This window comes from Ochotona princeps, chromosome 21 (assembly GCF_030435755.1).
Source record: "Ochotona princeps isolate mOchPri1 chromosome 21, mOchPri1.hap1, whole genome shotgun sequence".
Taxonomy (NCBI): Eukaryota; Metazoa; Chordata; class Mammalia; order Lagomorpha; family Ochotonidae; genus Ochotona; species Ochotona princeps.
Window position 1 is genome coordinate 37,887,252 of NC_080852.1, and position 20,467 is coordinate 37,907,718.

General features: G+C 57.6%; 2 protein-coding genes and 1 long non-coding RNA gene across 5 annotated transcripts in view; 2 read left to right on the forward strand and 1 right to left on the reverse strand.

Moving 5' to 3' along the window:
* The window catches only part of ATP2B2 (ATPase plasma membrane Ca2+ transporting 2), a 174,452-nt gene extending 172,333 nt beyond the window's left edge, over positions 1-2,119 (forward strand). For all 3 annotated transcript variants that reach the window (XM_058678903.1, XM_058678902.1, XM_004581302.3), the window contains one exon: positions 893-2,119. In XM_058678903.1, the coding sequence (XP_058534886.1) occupies positions 893-1,204 (312 nt within the window). In that variant the 3' untranslated portion in view covers positions 1,205-2,119. The remainder of the gene's footprint in view (positions 1-892) is intronic.
* LOC131482880 (uncharacterized) lies at positions 510-3,713 on the reverse strand. Its single transcript, XR_009247372.1, has 3 exons — positions 3,503-3,713; positions 1,040-1,126; positions 510-934 (listed from the first exon to the last, which is right to left on the reverse strand). It is a non-coding gene; the product is annotated as an uncharacterized LOC131482880 (long non-coding RNA).
* Positions 3,714-7,287: 3,574 nt separating this feature from the next.
* On the forward strand, positions 7,288-19,523 carry SEC13 (SEC13 homolog, nuclear pore and COPII coat complex component). Its single transcript, XM_004581301.4, has 9 exons — positions 7,288-7,397; positions 8,245-8,289; positions 9,725-9,840; positions 12,853-13,004; positions 13,205-13,338; positions 17,684-17,817; positions 17,936-18,059; positions 18,543-18,689; positions 19,172-19,523. The coding sequence occupies exons 1-9, from the start codon at positions 7,395-7,397 to the stop codon at positions 19,283-19,285; spliced, it is 969 nt and encodes a 322-aa protein (XP_004581358.1). The 5' UTR covers positions 7,288-7,394; the 3' UTR covers positions 19,286-19,523.
* Positions 19,524-20,467: the final 944 nt, after the last annotated feature.

Genomic DNA, 20,467 nt, shown 5'->3' on the forward strand with positions numbered 1-20,467 from the left:
GTCCGGCCACCTGATTCTGATTCTGGCTCCAGCCTCACGTTCTGGTTTTGTGCTTTCAAAGCACAAAGAAAGAGACCACCCCAAGCTATGCGGGTCCATAGAGCGAGCCCCCCGACTGGCCAGGGCTTTGAGTCTATACTCGAGTGTTTACCTCCCAAATGCATGAAGGAAAGAAGCGTGGGTACCAGCAGCCTCCGTCCACACTGTCCAGGCTTCCGCGTGTCGCCGTGTGTCCGTCTGTGCGTGCTGTGTGCTCCCCCGCCTCGCGTGGCATGCTCCCACCTTGTCCTGTCTGCAGCTCTCTGCTTCCTGGCTGTCTCTGGCCTGCGCTGGCTTGGGTTTGCCTTGCTGCCTTCAGTTTGATGTCCCCACTCTGTCAGCCATCGTGTGTCCTCTGTCACCCTGGCTCCCCCAGCCATCGTGCCTTCCTGTTCCCTGTCTGTGATGCTTAACCTGTTCCATGTCATGTGGTTTTTTTAAACTGCCTTTTATTGTTATTATCACTATTGTTATTTAAGATAAATTTTCTCAAACAGCCTGCCCTTTTTCCTCCCACCTGGCCCACCACCCCTTCTGCATGGTCAAAACTCTGCTTTGAAGTTAACCAGGCTCAGTCTCTCCCTAGGTCTGGGGACCCTCGCCCCACCCCCCTCAGTGGCCGATGCCCTTGTTAGCCGGTGGCTTCCGTCATCCCTCCCATGGGTGCCATGAGCTGCCCCAGCTAACACACAGCCCATGAAAGTCCATGGTCTGAGCCCCCTCTATCACCCCCTCCCCACCTTGGGCTGCTGAGACTCCAGCCGCCTTCAGGCACCTCCTGACGTGCGCCCCTGAGCCCCCAGCGCCCGCTGGCCCCAGGGTGGCACTGCTGATGCCTGCACGTCCCTTGCAGATCCGCGTCGTGAAGGCGTTCCGTAGCTCTCTCTATGAAGGCCTGGAAAAGCCCGAGTCTCGAACCTCCATCCATAACTTCATGGCTCATCCTGAGTTCCGCATCGAAGATTCCCAGCCCCACATCCCCCTCATCGACGACACTGACCTGGAAGAAGACGCTGCGCTCAAGCAGAACTGCAGCCCGCCGTCCTCGCTCAACAAGAACAACAGCGCCATCGACAGCGGCATCAACCTGACCACCGACACGAGCAAATCAGCTACCTCTTCAAGTCCAGGGAGCCCCATCCACAGCCTGGAGACGTCGCTTTAGCTGAGGACCCCGTGGCTTCCTTCATGGCCCCTGTCCCCACCTGCCCGGGCACCCCAGCAGCAACAGCAACCACAGGAAACCAAATACGGGCGAGCCAGCCGACTCCCCTTCCTGCCCATAGACCCTTCCTCGGCTGCCATGCTGTTTGAACTCTCCCCACGGGCCTCCGCCACCTCGTCTCCCCGCATGAATGTCCTGGACCCCTGGAGCCTCCCCTGGTTTGGTTTGGCAGGGGAGGCAGGCAGGGGAGCAGTTTTTTTCTGTTTGTTTTCTTGCGGGGAACTGCAGACTCTGAGACTTCACCCAACCCACTGGTCTGTGAGAGTTTGAAATGCTTGCACCGCATGGTCTCAGTTGTATAGATTAATTTAATAACTTTTTTCAAATCGCAGAGCTTAACTCACCTGATAGAGTCTGCACCAACGGAATCGAAGAACTCACTAGACACTCACGGGATCGTCTCCATTCCTTTGTATCTATATCAGCGTATACACCACACCGAGACTGTATACGTCCATATAGATGGATAGATATATATATATAAATATATATACATGGATATATAAAGTTTCTTTGCCGGCATGTTGCCTTGTTTCAGCTTAAATTGCTCTATTTTAACTTATTTATGTCCTAAAAGGAGAATGTAATTTGTTTACAAATCTGTAGATAGCGTCTCTGGCTGAGTGTGCGGTCCAGCTCAGTGGCCGGGGAAGTGGCTGGGGCCCCGCAGGCACCTGCTCCTGGATCACAACCTCCTCTGTGTGTCACCACCCACAGCCTCGCTCAGAGCTTGCCTGCCTGCCAGTCCCGTTCCATGACGTCATGGCCGCCAGAGGCACCACCGAGAACCAGTCTCTAGAGGCCGGCAGCGTGCTCGTGGAGGGCGAGAAGGAGAGGAGCTTTACCCAGGGTTTGCGGGGCAGGCAGCCCCGCGACGGCCTTCAGGAGACATCTTGATGTCACACCGTGCCCCAGGGGTCCTGGCGGATGCCCAAGGCAGATGGGGTGACACACGGAGTGCTTCCCCCTCTGGCCGGTCACTTGGCTGCCGCCCCCCGGGCCAGGGATGGGCAGAGCTTGCTGCCGCCATCTCTGCAGACAGCCCCCCTATCTGTGCTGCTTAGAGCGGATGAGCCTGCCTACACGTGTGCTGGCGTGAATCCAGTGTGATCTTTACACCAAACTCTCTTCCTGCAGTCACAGCACATGCTGGGGCCTTGGGACAGCAGGCCTCACTTCCCAGCCAGAAAGCCATCATGTGACCCCCAAGGAACAGCAGGTGCGAAGAGGTGATTCTCTCCCCACTTCCCCCAAGATGACTTCAGATAACAGTACTAGTAACCCCACTCGCTAAGAGCTTGTCTCATTGTGTGTAGGCCTCCTAACCGCTCAGCACTTTGTGGGTCTCCACTTTTTTCATAAAAAGAACTTTTGTATTGAATACAGAGTTTGCTTTGAGACTTTTCAGCATTTCCGGTCTTTTTTCCATAAACTTGTACAGTGCAAAAGACATTTTGAATACCATGATCGACAATGTCCCATGCTTCCAGGAAAAACCAACACTTCCCTGCCGCGCTTGTGAAGCCCGCCCCTCTCCCAGCCCCTTCTCCACGCCCAGAGAGCCACTCGGGAACAGAGCCATAGTCTGCTGTGAGGTCCTGCGCGTGTGGGGGACGGCCAGGGTCGGGGTTCCCAGTCAGCCCCCTGCGCCCAATGAGATCTCTGCACCAGGAGGCCCTTTGGAGCCAGAGAGTGCCACGGAGGAAGATAGCACTCCTGAATGTACCCTGCACAGCTACCGCACGCCTCCCATGGGTTCGGGCCCCACACCACCAAAGCCAGCCCACCGCGCCCCTCCGAGGCAGGAGCCACCTGCACCTGGCCAATGTGGGGTAGCCTCGGAATGCGGTGTTTTCTTCAGCGTCTCCTTCAGAGTCACCCATCTTTCCCCTTCTTGGTTCGGTCACATGTTTGTGACACCAGGACAGTGGAGTTTGCATGTGCCACGCTCCCGGCTCACCTACCCACCCACCCGGAGCCAGGATGCAAGGCAAGCCGGAGGGGTTGGCAGAAGCCACTGAGGATACCCAACATGTGTGCTGGTCTCCACACACACACACACAAAATGATTGGTGGGTGTGTCAAGTCACCGTAGTACAGGAAGCTTGCACTCAGCATCCTATGTCTAGCAGCATGGGGTACGTTTGGCAGTTTGCCCCACTAGGGGGCAAACAATGTATGACATCTGTTTTTATGGCTTTTTTTTATCTAGACAATAATTGTAAATAAAGAACTCACCGTCTCTATGCAATGCTTCTGCTTTCGCTGGCGGAGACTTCGGGCTCCCGCAGCATGGTTCTGGGGTGTCTGTGGCTTAAAAAAAAGAAAGGAAAAACCATCAGTTAGATCCCAGCAAACACCTACTCTGTGATGTTTTTCTCGCTGCTTAGCTGCTCTCCTGTCCTCCGCACTGAGCTCTGAGGTCCCACCTAGCACACAGGGATGGGCAGGGAACCCAGCGGCAAGTCCCTGGGTTCAGGTCACCCACCCGCCTTTGAAGGCCCCGGCCCCCTGCCCACCCCTCTCCGCTGATCCCTCCATCCAGAGCATCAAGCTCCGAGACCAGCACTAGGAGTGTGAGTCTGTCACCCTGGGCACCCCACTCATGGAAGAGCCCCCTCCCTCATCCTGGCATCCTCCGCTGATCCCTTCCCTATGTGACCCTGTTCCTATGTGTCTCCCCAACACCAGCTTCCCAAGTTTAATTCAAGTCATCCTAAGTGGAGGAAGGACAAGACTCTTCCACTCTTCTTTTGCAAAATTGTCTGGCTGTTCTCCCACACCTGCTTCCCACCCCGACTTCTCCATGCCACCATCTTCTTGCAACCGCAGGGCCGTGGGCAGAGTGCCCTGTCAAGAAGGATAGTGCCAGCCTGGTGCTCCTCCCACTATCCCACCTACCTTGTTCCAGCACCCCCTCCCCCCAGTTATCTCAGCCTAGAAGCGAAAGTCAGCCACCTTGGCTGTCCTGGGGTGCACCCTCCAACAGCCCTGATCCAGATGAGAAAGAGGGACGCCCCCTCCCCAAGACCTGGCACTGGGAGATGGCAAGAGATCACGTGCGGCCCACTTGGCGCCTCTTCAGGACAAACCCCAGCTCCCAGCTCCTCTGGCTTTAGGTGTTTTTCAGCATTTTTCTGTTTTTGTCTGTTCCAACACCCTCAGGGGCAGAAGTTGCTGGCCTGGGCCTTCTCAGCACCCTCCTGCTCTCCCCATACCTGCAGATGGCCTGGGTTCAGTATTAATGAGCCTCCCACCACCCCAATATCTCCTTGATCATAGCACCTGAAATCCCACCACGAGACAGACTTGCGGTTCGGTTTGGGGGGGGCGTTTCTTGGAGGTTGGAGCAAGCCAAGGCCACAATCAGACAGCATCAGGAAGGGCCCACGTCTTTCCCCCAGTACACAGCAAAACTTTCCTAGTGTTGGGTCAAAGTGGGGGCAGGAGGGCCCGGAAAGGTGGGGCCCTGCTTCAAGAAGCAGATGGTTGGGGGGCCTTGGACACACCCCACAGCTCCTTGGCTATGCTGTAACATCTGTGGTGCCCCTGCTCCAGGCCTGGCCACACAGCTCACCCTGGTGTGAATGGACTGGACAGTGAAGTCCCAAGGCAATGCTGCTGCCTCCCGCGGGGATGTGGGGGGTCCGGGCTGGGAAGTGACTGTGTTCTTGATTGTACCCCTCTTCATTTCTCTGTATCTCTGGCTGTGCTCTTTGTAACCACTGGGACTTGTCTGCCTTTTCTACACTATACTGAACAATAGCAATAAACACACGCGCGCAGGCGCAGACTGGCGCCCATCCCACGCTTCTTTGCACCCCACGCCCATCCCCCCCCACAGGAGGTCAGAGCTGGGGGGACCCTTTGGCCTCCTCTCTACATCCCCCATCCCGACCCCAGGGTCACCCCTGTGAGCATCCACTGCTGGTTCCAAGCAGGTTTAACTGCCTTTGATGAAAAGAGGAAGGCTGGGGGAGGGGGAAGGAAGAAGGCTGGAGAAAGAGGAGGAGATGGGGCTGGGAGGTGGGGAGCACAAACTAGAGGAAGCTGAGAGGGGCCTGCTGTGGGGTCTGGGGTTAAATGGAGGGAGGCAAGGGGGCCCTATGCAACTCCCAGACACAATTCCGCAAGAAAGAGTTCATTTCACCTCAACATTCACTTCCAAAGGAGACACTACATGCTGGCACCCATACTTGGAAAACCCAGAGTCTGAAATGCCCCAAAGGTTGTGGCACTGACACAATGCCACAAGTGGAAATTTCCACGCCCAAAAGCTTTACCTGAAGCCCAGTGTTAGCTTTTTTCGCCACAAACCCAAAAGCCAGACGCAGTTAAGTCACTCAAAGAGGTATTTGTTTCAGCGGGGCTGGAGGGTGGGAGTGGGGGTAGCCATAGGGCAGGGAGCAAGTGAGAGCAGAAAAAGCAAAAGTAAGAACACAGGAGGGTGTGGGGAGTGCAGGGTGCGGCTGCAGGTGCGGCTGTAGGTGGACACCAGGCCTACCTCAGGGGATTGGTGGAGGAGTTTTACCTGACAGTCACTAAGTTTACTCAGGCAAGTGGGCCTTAAGAGGGTTGACACCTAGTGCTGGGTAAACAGGCGTTCAAGGTGGCATTGAGTCCAAGGTGGCAGGATCAGGGCCTCTGTTGGAATCACTCCTCACACCCAGTTATTAGGATGCTATATGAAATTGTAGGGTTTTTTGACCCCGAATACGGCAGCAACCTCAATTCTTGCCTCGCAGGAAAGAAGAATTTTCGTGTGGACACAGTTTAGTTTTAAAGCAAGATTTATTAGAAAAAGTTGAGAAAGGAGACGCCCATCCTAGTGATGGGAGGGGGCTTTGAGATAGAAAGGACCCTTACCCCTGCCATAGTGGAAAACTGGAAAAAAAGAGACCCGTATCAATGGTGGAGAAAGCATCTTTTAAAGGTTCCCCTCGTATATGTTTCTCCATAAACAAAGAGAATTCCTGGTTTCCATGGTACCTGGCCTTGGGACAAAAGACCAGGAAGGTGTCACTGGCCAACTTCCTTGGTCCCTTTCTAATGATAAAGAGGCCAGTCTGAAGCCCTCCCCCTTGGCAATGGCTGGAGACAGAATGGGGCTGAGGCTTCAGGTGGCGAATTGATGTTAATGTCGCCCTTGTCTCTTGGGGAAGCATGTTCCTGATAAGATACGCACTTGTCTTGGGAGAGAAGTTCTCTGGTGAATCCAAGACATGGTGGGGAAAATGCCCCTTTATATTTGAGGAAAAATGACTTGGGGACCCAGAATGCCCTAAATGCCTACTACCCAGTATAACTCCTCTCACAAAATGACTTCCCGACTCTGTGTCCACACTCGGGTCCCTGTGCAAAGATCGCCAAATCTGAACGATCCTAACCTGAACACATGTAGAGATCCCCAGCATTTCAGACAATGGCTGATCCACCTGCCTCAGGATTCTCATTGCAGGGCATTGAGAGAGGGAGATGGCGTGGGGTAGTTCTGCCCCACTCACCTCCTGGAGGCCTAGGTTTCATCAACATCCCTTTCCTGGTGCACTCTGTGGGGTCTGGGGACCCCCTACCCTCTCCAGTTAGGGATCTCGCGGCCAGGACAGCGCTCAGCCACCCTGCCCCATGCCACCTGCCTACCCCAAGGGCGGGGGGGAGCCCACGGCGGGGTAAATTGGGAGTCGCGTCCTCATGGGACCGGCTCTCGGGATCCTAGGGCATCAGACTGTCTGAGGGGACAGTAGGGAGCCTCTGGGTCCCTATGGCTTCAGACAAAGAGGCACCAGGACTCGTCTGTCCTCCTCTACAGGAAAGCCTCGCGCGCCCAGCACCGCGGGGCAGCCCTTTCTGTCGTTTAGGAGACTCAGGGAAAAACAGGGACTTCCTGAAAAGCCGGGATGGGCAAGGGAAGGAAGACCAACAGCACTCCTTCGGGGTCGCCATGGCAACCGGAGCCCCGCCCCCTCCGAGGGTGCGACCCGGAAGGCCCGGAACCTTTGCGCTCAGCGAGCGTGTGGCTGCCCGGAAGCTGCCGAGCACGGCCCGGAGGCTCGTCTAGCCGGCACCGGAAGTGAGCTGTGTGGAGGCGCCGCCGGGAGCTGCCACGTCCGAGTCCGGGTCCGCCGCAGCCATGGTGAGCCTCGGGGCTGGGGCTGCCGAGCCGCGTTCGGGCCGTCCTCACGGGCCTCCTTGGGTGCCTGCCCGGGGGCCGGTCGGCTTTCCGGCTCCGCTTGGAGCTGGGGCGGGGGGAGCGCTGGCCTTGGCCGGGCGGGAACCCCGCGGGCGCCGCCGGCCTCTGCCATGGACGCCCGCCCGGCCGCTCGGCGTGAGGGCCGAGGGGGGTGAGAGTGTCCAGCCGGAGCCGGGCCTGCCTGGCCGGCCTCCCGCGGCCGTTAGCGGGGAGCCCGCCTGCCCGGGCCGCGGCCTCGGCCTCCTTGAGCGGCGGGTGCCCCGGTGGTGCGGCTGTCTGCGTTCACGCTTGGGCGGCCTCGGTGCACCTGCGGCGGCCCCGGGCCTCGCTCCCGAGGGGGCGGCGAGGCGTCGTGCCTGATGGCGGGAGCAGCGGAGCGGGGTCCTGGGAAGCCGGGGACCTGCAGCCGAGCGCCCCCGTCTCTGTTCACCTCCCTGCCTCCCGCACAGACGGCTGGGACCCCGGTCCGGGCCCCACTGCTTCTGGGGGCGTGAGGACCCGAGCTGCCCTTGCAGGGTGCTGGCCCTGGCGGTGGGTCCCGCACTCCGCACTGGAAGGCCGCCGACCCCCTCCGCCTGGGGAGCCAGGCCTGCTTGCTGGCCACGTGCCTGCTCGGTTCCCCTCCGCACTGGCAGCCGAGCCCCTCTGGCCCCTGCAGGGCGCTCTTCCTGCTCGCTGCTCTGGGCTGAGGACTGCTTCAGACGCCTCTGAGGCCTCCTTGGGGTGTCTCCCACTGAGAACTTGGACCTGTGGCTGCAGTTGTTGAGAGCTGGCCTGTCTCTGGTTGTAGGTGTCAGTGATGAACACCGTGGACACCTCGCACGAGGACATGATTGTAAGTACCCCCCTCAGGCTGCGGCGCGGCCTTCTCCGAGGGCAGCAAGCGCTGTGGGGTCGCCGTTCCAGATCCCGCCGTGGTGCAGCGGTGAAGCTGGCCCACCTCCCAGTGGTGTCCCCCGAGTGGGCAGGGCCCTGGCAGCACAGTACCCACTGCAGGGGTGCAGGCTGGGGTTTGGGAGGTGGTCTCCTTGCCCGGCTTCCTCCGGCCGCAGCCAAGACTGTTAGAAGAGGGTGGGACGGTGACTTGGTGTAGAGGCACAGCTGTGGGGTGGGGGCCGGACAGTGGAGCAGCCCAGGCCTCTTGGACCAGTGCTCCGTGCCCAGGGTGTGTCCTGAGAGGCCCAGCTCGGGTTAAACACAGACTCTCCTCTGCATGGCCCAGCAGCACAGGCCGTCCAGGGCAGGACCGGGTCACAGCTGGACTCGGTCCTGAGTGGCTCAGCTAGAAGGGTCCCAGGGCCAGGGGCTCTGAGACTTCCTGGCCAGTGTGCATTTCATCGGGGACAGTGCGCAGGTGGCACCTGCTCGAGTGGGTGCAGCTCGAGGCTGGGCAGGGCTGAGCAGCAGGTGAGCATAGTTGCTTATCCTGCGTGGGCCAGGTGCTGAGGGCTTGGCCCTCAGGGCCCACTTGCCTTCCCACGTGTTGAGGGCTCCGCCTTGGGGGCCGCTTGCCTTCCCAGCGGCCTCTGGAGCAGGTGCTGTCACTCAGCCCACTTAAAGTGAGCTGAAGCTCCAGGAGTCTGAGAGCTAAGGAGGGAGGAGTCTGTCCTGGTGGAGCTGGCCCTCCCCAGGGCCCCGACAAACCTACAGGGAAACCAAGGCCTGACAGGCAGGGGCCTGGCTTTCCTTGTGGTGGGAAAGGGATGTTGAGGCAGATGGAGTGGGGCGTCCTGGGAGAGGGTAACCACAGGAATAGCAGCTGGTAGTTCTGAACCCTAAGGTGGCCAGGGGCAGTGGCCATTGTGCCTCCGAGAGATGAGGAGCCATGGGCAGGCCCAGCCTTAGGTCTGGGTGGTCAGTGGGCATCGCAAAGTGGTACCAGTAGTGTGGCAGGCGTCTCTGGGTCGTGGGCCCTCCCATCAGGAGCACAACAGGCAGAAGCCCAGGGCCACAAACCCTGGGATTGGGGACCCAGATACCCTGCTGGGACGCTATGTCTGGGCCACGGCACATCGCGGAGCACCTGGAGACCCCATGGGCTGGTTGCTGCCCAGGTGTGTGCGGGGTCTGTGTCCCCTCAGGTGGCTGTTCCCTGGGTGTGTGCGGGGTCTGTGTCCCACTGGACTGGCTGCTCCTGCTGGCCATGGCTTGTTGTGCTGTATGAGAAAGACAGTCTCAGAGCAGTGTATATGTGACTCCCACCCGTGTCTTCAGTCCTGGGTGACGGTAGCTGTCGGTAGGCCCACGCAACCCCGGCCTTTCTCCCGCAGCACGATGCTCAGATGGATTACTATGGCACGCGCCTGGCCACCTGCTCCTCTGACAGATCCGTTAAGATCTTTGACGTGCGCAACGGGGGACAGATCCTCGTGGCTGACCTCAGAGGGTGAGTGTCAGGTGGGCCAGGGGCTTGAGGGACACTGGAAGGTGTGGGGAAGTCCAGAGTGCAGACACCTGCTGGTTGTGCTCAGCAGTGAGCAAGCCTGGGTCCTTAGCAGATGTCCCCAAGCTCAATTCTTTGTGGGGTCCAGTTAGAGAAGCTGTTCCCACACGTAGACGTGGGCCGGTGAGGCAGGACCTTTCTTGTGGGCCAGGGCTGCTCCTGCCTTCCAGGTCCTGGCATTGCCCCTGGTGTGGAACGTGCGGAGTAGCAGCTGCTGCCACAGGGACCGGTAGCAAACACTGTTGTGTGCAGGCGTAGCCAGGCCAGCTGCAAGTGCCTCGAGAGCATTGCTGGCATGGCTGTGGAAGCTGGTGAAGTGACTGACCATTCCCCTGGCCCTGCTTGTTTGCCTGTGGCCGGGGATAGAGGTTCAGGAATTTTTACAGATACATATTGGCCTCCTCCTGTCCCAAAGGCCCTGAGGCATTGGGCTCGCGTGTGGCCATGTCTCCTCTGCCTTTGCCCGCTGCGCCGCCCGGCCCCTCGTCAGGGTTCCTGCCTGGGTGCCGGGAGCCCCAGGCTTTGGCAGGTGGGGCTGAGGGGTGCAGGGGGTGGGAACAGTTTGCCTGTATTTTTGTGGCTGGCATTTAGCATCTCTCTCACGGATGGAGGCAGGCAAGCTAGAGGCCCTCGTGTCGGCCATCCCTGCGGCTTGTCCCCTGCAGAGTTGCAGCAGCTGTGTCGTTGTGCCTGTGGCTGCCCTGCCCACTTGTCTGGACTAACTTTGTCATTTCCTTGCTAATTGAGCTGTCCCTCGGGCATGACAGTCCACTGCCCTGGATCCTCTGAGCCCAGTACCCTGTGTGCTGTGCACTGCTCTGAGAAGGGTCCGTGGCCATTCTGCAGCACCTGACGGTCAGCCTGATGCATGTGTGTTGGTGGAATTAAAACTAGAACATGGTCAGTGTGGGCCCGGGAGATGGGCCTGGGAGCGCCCTCTTCCAGGTGAGGGCCAGTGCCTGTGGGACCGCCACCAGTTTCCTGAGGCGCCTCGGTGTGTGTGCACTTGCTTGTGTATGTATGATTCACGTTTTTTGGTTTTTTTAAAGATTTATTTATTTTTATTGGAAAGTCAGATTTACAAAGAGAAAGGTGTACAGAAAGAAAGATCTCTCATCCGCTCTTTCACTCCCCAAGTGACCTCAACAGCTAGAGCTGAGCCGAGCCGAAGCCAGGAGTCGGGAGCTTCTTCTGGGTCTCCCACAGGGGTGCAGGGAGCTGGATGGGAAGTGGAGCAGCCAGGATACAAACTGACTCCCTAAGGGATCGCAGAGTGTACAAGGCAAGGACTTTAGCCACTAAGCTACCGTGCCATGCCCAGGACTTACATTTTTAATTTTCAGACAAAATGTTGAGTGGCAAAGGTTTATTGTCGCTGCCATGGATTGAACATGATTCAGAAATATTTTTTCTTTTTAAAAATATTTATTTTTATTATGAAAGGCAGATTTTACAGTTTATAGTTCACAAGTGTAGGTGCTGGAGGACGCAAGGCACCCGTGTCCGACCTGCCTCCCAGCGCTGTCAGCCGCTCCTGTGGCTCTCACTCCTGTCCTGACGCTGACAGATGGCAGGTTGGACACTGGGGGTCGCTGGCCAGTTCTCCACTCCCCTCAGCTCCGACTCCGACAAGCCGTGCCTTTAACCTTCCTGTTGCGGGCTAAAAGTAGGACTTAGCTTGTTCCAAACCCCTGCACGAGCTGCCATCTCCCAGCTCACAGTGCAGGCCTCCCCAGCGCGGGAGGCAGCCTTGTCCTTCAGTGTCCTGAGCCACTGGCCTTGGAGTTGCCCTTCGCTCCTCTTCTCACAGTCTCCCTGTTGCCCACCAGTTTGGTCCCTGAGTACCTCTCGTACTGGCCACGCCTGCCGCTCCCCGTGTCTCAGAGCAGTCGGGGGACAGCCCTGGCTTCTGTCAGTCCTGCACTCTGCGTGCCCCTTCACCTCGCCTGCTCGCTGCCCCCACTCCCTGCCGGCCTCCATTCTCTCCTCTCGGGCTTGGCTCTCCCTTCTGGGGCGTCCTTCCTCCACACGGGGCGCTGGCCTCCCTTACCTGCCAGGCTGACATCGTGGGGGTCCCCTTCCATCAAAGAATGCACCACCAGTCCCACCTTCTAGCTTGTCACATTTCTTTTCTCTGTTTTACTTCTCTCCACAGCACTTAGTGCTGTTGCGCACCCTGTTAGGTTTTTGTGTTTATTATGGGTTTTTCTGAGATGGTGGGTTGGGGCACTTGAGGGAACAGACATCCGTCTGTCTGCACCCCTGGGTCCTGCTGGATCAGGGCCCTGCAGCCTGCGCAGTGTGCCGCCTGCGCTCGGGTCGTGCAGTACTGGACAGGAAACGGCACTCATGGGCCTGGCTCCGCTGCCTCCGTTACCTGCTGACAACTGGGCCAGGTTCTGCTTTGTGGACAGGGAGGGAGCTCCGGGCGTATGGCGCTGTGAGCCAGCAGTGTTGTGTCTGCCTGCACGCCCGGGACGGCCCCAGGAAAGCAGCCGTTCCAACGGGGTGAAACCACAGAGCCCTTGTCCTGGCCTGAAGGCGAGGGTGGACACACGTGGAAACCATCCCCGTCTTACAGAGGTTCCTGTTCAGAGCCTGGCAGCAGGCAAAGGGAGCCAGCACAGGAGGCCTGGGACAGCAGGCTTGTTGAGGGGTTGAGGTAGTGGCAACGTTGGGTGAGAAAGACAGGGCCTCCCCAGGAAAGTGGCTGCAGAGGTGGGTGGGGCAACTCCCTCTACGGGTGTCCCTGGGCCCCGAGGTATGCCCGCTACAGAGGTTCCCATGTCGGCTGCATGTGCTTCACGAGTGGAACGCCTGTGGGCCGGGTGCCCTCTCTTGCTCTCCCCAAAGGTTGGGTGTCCTCTGTGACGCCCTCCTTCGGATGTTGTCTGCTGTCTGAGGTGCTGTGGGCTCCTCGGACGTACTTAGGCAGCCTCGGCCCTATCCCTGCAGGCATGAAGGGCCCGTGTGGCAGGTGGCCTGGGCCCACCCCATGTATGGCAACATCCTGGCGTCCTGCTCCTACGACCGCAAAGTCATCATCTGGAAGGAAGAGAATGGCACCTGGGAGAAGACACATGAGCACCTGGGCCACGACTCCTCAGGTACTGGGGAGGGGTGCCTGCTGGAGAGGGGTCCCATCCCTTCCTGGGGAGGAGGGCCTCCATCCTCAGGCGGGTCCTGCTGTGCTGTGGGACCCAGTGGCAGTGGAGGTGACAGGTGCTGCTCGTGGCCTGAGGTGACACTTGCATCTCTGGGACGTGCCTGGCTGCCTACTCAGCATGCCCTCTCCCTCCCTCCACAGTGAATTCGGTGTGCTGGGCCCCGCACGACTACGGCCTCATCCTGGCCTGTGGGAGCTCGGATGGGGCCATCTCCCTGCTCACCTACACTGGGGAAGGCCAGTGGGAGGTGAAGAAAATCAACAATGCGCACACGGTGAGACCAGGCACCGCCCGAGGGGGCAGGGGGATGGTGGCGGGGCAGCCAGTGGCAACCAGAGCTGGAACTGGAGAAGTTAGGAAGTTTGTGTTAACTTTTCAAAAATTGAAAGTTAGCACAGCGTGCACACACAAGGTGGTGCGGCTGACTCCACTGCTCACAGGGAAGGCTCCTGCTGGGATGGCCACTGCTCTACTCCCGGACTCCGACTTGGCCTCTGCTGACCCCTCATGTTCCTGGAGTCAGACCTTGTACAGGCCGTGTACCCAGCATCTCCCTGGCATCACAGGCTTAAGGCTCAGCCAGGTCGTGGCCGGGATGGCACTGTGTTCCCTCCTGTGTCTTGAGCATGCATATTGCGGGCACCTAGGTATCTGCATGTGTGGTGGTCACGGTGCCGTGGATGCTCCTGTGTGCAGCTGTGTGGTCATGTACGTTCTGTGTCTGCCTGTGGAGGCTACCCACAGTTGTGACGCTGCCTGCCGCCGACCCTGTGAGAAGTGTCTCCGATTACAGCCAAGTGCTCCCTCGCGGTGCTGTGTTTTGCATTTCCCTGGTGCCTGCCAGGATTGGTCCTGTCACCTGTGCTCACAGGCCATGGGTGTCCACCTGTGGGGTCAGGAGGGGCAGGAACCTGCAGGGCCTCTCGAGAACGGGCAGAGAGTGCCCCAGGCCGTGAGGATGCACCCAAGGCCCCTGCATCCCAGGCCAGGAGCCCCCTCCCTACTTCCTGCCAATGTACACCCTGATGGCAGCAAGGATGGCTCGGGGAGTTAGGCCCTTGCTGCCCGTGGCAAGGCCAAGACGTAAGAGGCTGTCAGTCCCAGGTGTCTCAGGTCGGGTGTGCCTCACCTGTTAGGCCTGAGACTCCAGAAAGTGTGAGCTCTGTGCTGTGGACAAATGTGTGGATGCTAGGTGTGGCACTGCAGGGCAGGGGGCATCTGGGGAGCAGTGTGTCGCTGATGAGTGTGTCCAGGTTCTGCACACCGCCGCAGGACAGTCCCAGGACACGGTGGGTCCACAGAATGGGCAGCGGTAGCAGGCAGTCATGCGTGTGACAGGAGAGCCTTCTCAGCTGTCTTCCAGGGAGGGGTGGGATGTCCCTGACAGGGGGAAGTGAGTCCAAGGAGGGAATATTGACCTGCCATCATAGCTGTCTCTTCGTCACAAGACCTCCTAGGGCTCTGCCTTGGCTGGATGGGCCCTACAGTGGCAGCCAGTGACAGCAGTGACACTGAAGTGGCCTTTCTGTGACAGCCACCAACCTGGTGGTGGTGTTTGGTTGCTTCCTGGGTCTGGTTGATTGATTTTTTTTTTCAAATATTTTTGTTGGAAAGGCAAATCAGGTTTAGAGAAGAAACACAGATCTTCTGTCTGATGGTTCACTCCACAAGCAGCTGCAACAGCTGGAGCTGAGCCAATCCAAAGCCAGGAACCAGGAGCTTCTTCCGGGTCTCCCACACAGCTGCAGGGTCCCAAGGCTTTGGGCCATCCTCTGCTACTTTGAGGCCACAGCAGGGAGCTGGATGGGAAGTGGAATGGCCGGGACACAAATCTGCACCCATATGGGATTCTGGCACCTTCAAGATATGGACTTAGCCCCTGAGCCATCACGCCAGGCCCTGTTGATCGATTCCAAAGGCACAGTGACAGAATGTGAAAATATAGCTTGGTGCGGCAGATTTAGCCACTGCCTGTCCCGTTATGGTCCAGCTTCCCGCTCGTGCATCCTGGGAGGCAGCAGTGAAGGTACCACGTGCTTGGGTCCCAGCTAGTGTGGGAGACGCAGATGGAGTTCTGGGCTCTGGCTTAAGCCTGGTCCAGCCCCCACTAGCTCAAATAGACAAAAATAAAACCGTACATGTAGTTAGAACAGGGAAGGTACCTGGAAATGCTTTAAAAACATGTTTGTAATCTTTAAGGCAGAGTAGGGGTTGTGGGGGGAGATGTTCCAAGTACTGGTTCACTCTCCAAAGAATTGCAGCACCTGGGATTGGGCCAGGACAAAGCCAGGAGCCGCTGCCGGGCCTCCCACGGGGGACCCAAGCACTTGAACCAGCACCCATATGTGGTGGCAGCACGGAGGGCAGCAACAGCTGATCCTTTACTCCACTGAGGCTAAAAAATATCTACCAGTCACAGTGGCAATGGAATCAAGCGTGAAACGAGGTAAAAGAAAAGCCGCTGCCTTGCGTGCCATGAACACTGGGGCAGGAAGTGTAGGAGATGAGTCAGGTGCTGATCATTGTGGGGACAAACTGTCACTGCCAGGGAAAAGGTGTGTGTGAAGAAAACCACATGTGGAATTCCAGATCTGAGTGAAACCAGCACTCTATGAGGAATCAGATGTTCAAGATGGGTGTGTATATTGGGATGCAGAGCCACATCTTCCGTCTGTAGTTCACTCCCCAGATGGCCACAGCAGCCCAGAAGCTCTGTCTGGGGACCTAAGCATTTGAGCCATCGTCCACTGGCTCCCCAGTGCATCAGCAGGAATAGATGGGAAGCGGAACAACCAGGGCTTGAACCAGTGCTCTAGCACGGCATGTTGGCATCACAGCTGCTGCTTACCTCTGCCACAGTGCCAGTTCCACTAGGATGCACTTTCAGGTGGCTAATCCTGGATGCAGGGCCGGCCTGATGGCTCAGTAGTTAAGTCCTCACCTTACAACTGCCTGGATCCCATATGAACATCAGTTTGTGTCTGGCTGTTCCACTTCCCATCCAGCTCCCTGCTTGTGGCCTGGGAAAGCAGTCGAGGACGGCCCAAAGCCTTGGGACCCTGCACCCGTGTGGGAGACCAGGAAGAGGTTCCTGGCTCCTGATCGGCTCAGCTCCAGCTGTTGCGGCTGTCTGGGGAGTCAACAAGCAGATGGAAGATTTTTCCTCTCCATAAACTTGATCTGCCTTTCCAACAAAAAATAAATACTAGAAAGAAAAAATTGTTGGGATACGAAGAGACTCATGGCCAGGGTTCTGTTAGTTGCAGGGAGGGAAAGGGCCGTGCAGCCTGCGGGCACTGCGCAGTGTTAGGTCTTGACCTCAGTGCCTGCCTGCCTCAGTGCCTTGGACTTTGTTTCCTATGACTTGTGGAATCTTGGGGCCCCAGTGTGCCCCCTATCATCTGATTCTGAGAGCTCCCTGTCCCTCCCTTAAATGAGAACCCTGGAAAGAGGTGGCTGTGGTGGCCTGTGAGAGGCCAGCGCTCTGTGAAGCACAGGTCCTCTTCAGTTAGCACAGGAATAAAATGCCAGGAAGCAGTCATGCCAGCAGAGGGCGTGGAGAGCAGACAGCGCCAAGACGGTGGCTGCAGGAGCATCTCTGGATTTTTGTGGGGGTGTGACGGACCGGCTTGGCCGGGAGCAATCAGTCCGACGGGAACAGGACCCCAGGAACGGTGGGCAAGGATTCGGCGAGTGACAAACAGACACGACAACTCAAGGCAGTTATATCTGAGTGCATTTTGCAAAAGCAAGGCATCAGCTTATATACAATAGATTATTGCAAAAGGACATTTTCCTTGTTTATTCATGTGGTTACATTTCTACAAATTACTATTCCAGGGAGGGAGCGGGTCTGTCGAGAAAAGATTGTTCTCTAATAGCCTGGTGACAGACTGCGGTTGCTATTTCTTGTGGACGCAGTTTGGCACCAGCTGCAGTCTTAATCATTAAGCGGTTAGCTCTCATTGTGTCTTGTGCCTTACATTGGTTTTCATATTGACTTGTCTATTTTTCTTAGCTTTTCTTCCTGTATGGCTTTTTTAAGCTCTAGATTTCTACTATAATCTTCTTTTTAGGAATTCTCAAAAATAGTTCCAGGTAGGTTTATTGAAGCTAGTGACTTAATGGTTTTTATCTTATACTGCTTGCTATCCTTGTCCAGTCTCCTGTCAGAAGGCTTCATAGAACTATAAAGAAACATTGAGCCTTTGCCGCACATAAATAGCATTATTCCAGCCATAAAGATAAGAGTAAAGAGAGTACAGCCAGGAATGCCAAGACCACTAGAGATGCAGCCGAATCCAGGAGGCATCCTTCCTTGAAGCTTCCACCTTGGCCTGGTGATGTCTCACACAGGCTCCACTGGAGGAGGCGTGACATGGGGGGACACGTGGTCAGGTTTTTCCATTAGTGGGAGTTCAATTTTGGATTTGGGGGTGGGGGTGGGAGTAGCACACAGGCAGCACTTTGAGGGGGGACAGTGAGTCTGGAAGTATCCTTGTTGGGCTGTGTTGAGCTAAGCTGAGCAGGGCTGCTGACACCCATCAGTGGCCTGACAGAACCCAGCCCTGGGTCCTGGCAAGGGTGACCACTCACTGGGGCCCCTGTGCCTCCCCCAGATCGGCTGCAATGCTGTCAGCTGGGCACCTGCTGTCGTCCCGGGAAGCCTCATAGACCAGCCATCGGGGCAGAAACCCAGTTATATCAAGAAGTTTGCCTCGGGAGGATGCGACAACCTCATCAAGCTGTGGAGGTGAGTGGGCGCCCGTCCATGCTGCTGCTTAGAGCCCTGTGTCCAGCGCTGTTCACGTGACTCCTGCAGCTGCGCACTGTGCCAGGGTAGGGCTCAGTGTGTCTGCGGTCCCCGACAGGGAGGAGGAGGATGGCCAGTGGAAGGAGGAGCAGAAGCTGGAGGCGCACAGCGACTGGGTTCGTGACGTGGCCTGGGCCCCCTCCATCGGGCTGCCCACCAGCACCATTGCCAGCTGCTCTCAGGTCAGCCCTGCCCCGCCCCTAGGACAGTCCTCTTGGGAGGTGACCTGAGGGTGGCAGGTCAAGCTGGTGGCCTGCCCCTGCTGGATTGGGAGCAGGGAGGTCCAGACGCAGGTCAGGTGGAATGAGAAGTTCCCCAACAGGTAAGAGGGCAAGGTGGGGACCCTGGAAGGTTCGCCTTTCATAGATTGAAGTTAGGAGACAAGCAAGCACAAATGATTAAGGTTTTTTTATTCATAAGCATGACACATGGGGTAACGGAGCTACAGGCAGTGGCTTAACCCGCTGCCCTCGGCAGCCCCGGGCTCCGTTTTTAAAGAACGGGAGCCTGAGGAAAGTGCAACAAAACTGCAGGGAGTTCCCCTAGCTGAGCAGGAACTCTTCCCTCGGGGAGGGGCTGGGTGGGGAGGGACTGGGTGGCAGTGAGCCCCGGGCAGCTAGGGGGCCTGGCCCCATGCGGTCACCCCTTCCTGCCTGCCTCCCCAGGATGGCCGCGTATTCATCTGGACGTGCGACGATGCCTCAGGCAACACCTGGTCTGCCAAGTTGCTGCACAAGTTCAACGATGTCGTGTGGCATGTGAGCTGGTCCATCACTGCCAACATCCTTGCAGTCTCAGGGGGAGACAATAAGGTATGACCCCCCCCATGCACTCAGCCTGACCCAGCCCAGAAGCACATGATAGAACCCCTAAGCAGGTAGAGGGTACCCCCAAATCACTCACATGCTGCATGAGTAACAGGCAGCTGCAGGGGGGCAAGGCACCCACGGGGGCCAAAGGGTCGTGCCTTGGCCCCATGTGAAGCAGAGCTGCGACTCAGGGACCTGTGCATGGGGTGACAGATGCGCCCGGGACCAAAGGCTTTGCCTGCCGTCTAGGGCACACGCTGCGGGCTGTGCGGTCAGGTTTGCTCTGTAGGAGCCGCTGAGCCTCACTGTGTAGTACAGGTCCTCCCTGGGTTCCTAGGAGCTGCTCAGCGTCACCCTCGCGTGGCAGCTCTGGGCTCTGCAGGGAGAAGGTGCCATGCCACAGGCTGTGATCTTCCTGGGATCCAAGAGAAACCTGGGAGGGGAGGACAAGAGTCAGGGCTGGGAGTGACTGTGCTACCTTGCAGGTAACGCTGTGGAAGGAGTCGGTGGATGGGCAGTGGGTGTGCATCAGTGACGTCAACAAGGGCCAGGGGTCTGTGTCCTCGTCTGTCACGGAGGGCCAGCAGAACGAGCAGTAACAGGACTGCCCCTTCCGGGGTCAGCTGAGCGACTCTGGCAAGGAGAGCATTGAGCACAACCGAGCCTCTTCCCGGGGTAGGGGCATCTGTCTCACCGTGCAGGGCTGTGGCTGGTGACCTGCCCTGTGACAGCCTTCACACTATGGAAACTGCAGAAGATCTTCAAAGCAGTTGTTTTAACTATTTTGGGCGATTTTTTATGTAACTTTGGGTTCAGACATCATTTGGGGTAGTTTCCAGTGTAATTAAATAAATCATATTGCTTCTAATCGTGCTGCACCCCTGCACCCCCACGGCCAGAGCGCAGGTAAGCAGGGACTCCTCCCTCAGCAACAGAGCCCCTTATCGAGCTGAGTGGCTGGCCGTAGCTCACAGGAGGGAGTAAGGTAGAACTGCTGTGACAGCCCCCAAATCCAAGCCTTCCCGGAACGTGGAATTGCTCCTGCTAAGACGGCCAAGCGCAGGCCAGGGAAGGCACCCTGTCTGTGCTGCCCGCCTCACCAGGCTCTGCTCGGCACACTGCCAGCACCGGGCCAGGGGAAGCTGCTCCAACAGCTGGACGCGGCGGAGGGAGCACAGAGCTGAGCAGCAGTGTCGGGCCCCACAGAGCACGCCAGTCCCACACACACCCATGTTGCGTGTACTGCAGTAAACCAATGAAGGTCTGCTTCCTGGCTTCAGGAGGTGAATCAGTTCATGAGCTTTCAAGCAAAAAATCAAATTGATCAGGAAGCACAAAGACCCCAAATGACAAACGGAGGATACACAGGACCTGACATTAGGACCTCACAAGGAAATGGTAAAAGCCGCTTCTAATAGACTTTGGAGGGAGGGGCTGTGCCGCCTGCAGTGCCAGCATCCCTAGGGGCACTGATTCCAGCTCCTCTCTGGCTCCCTGCTAATACACCTGGAAAAATTGTAACAGAAGGCAGTCAAATTCTTGGCTCAGCCTGGCCACTGTGGCCACCTGGGAGGTGACCCAGCAGTTATCTCTGAGAATTAAAATTCTCGAAACCCATGTAGCATTACATACGACACATTTGTCCTGAAGTCTGAAAACATGACCTGATACGCGCAGTTGGACAGAGGACCCAGACACACTGAACAGCACGCCCAGCCAACTGCCAGCACCAGCAGGAGGAGCCTCTGCGTGAACTGGGAGATGTGGGTGTCCACGTGCAC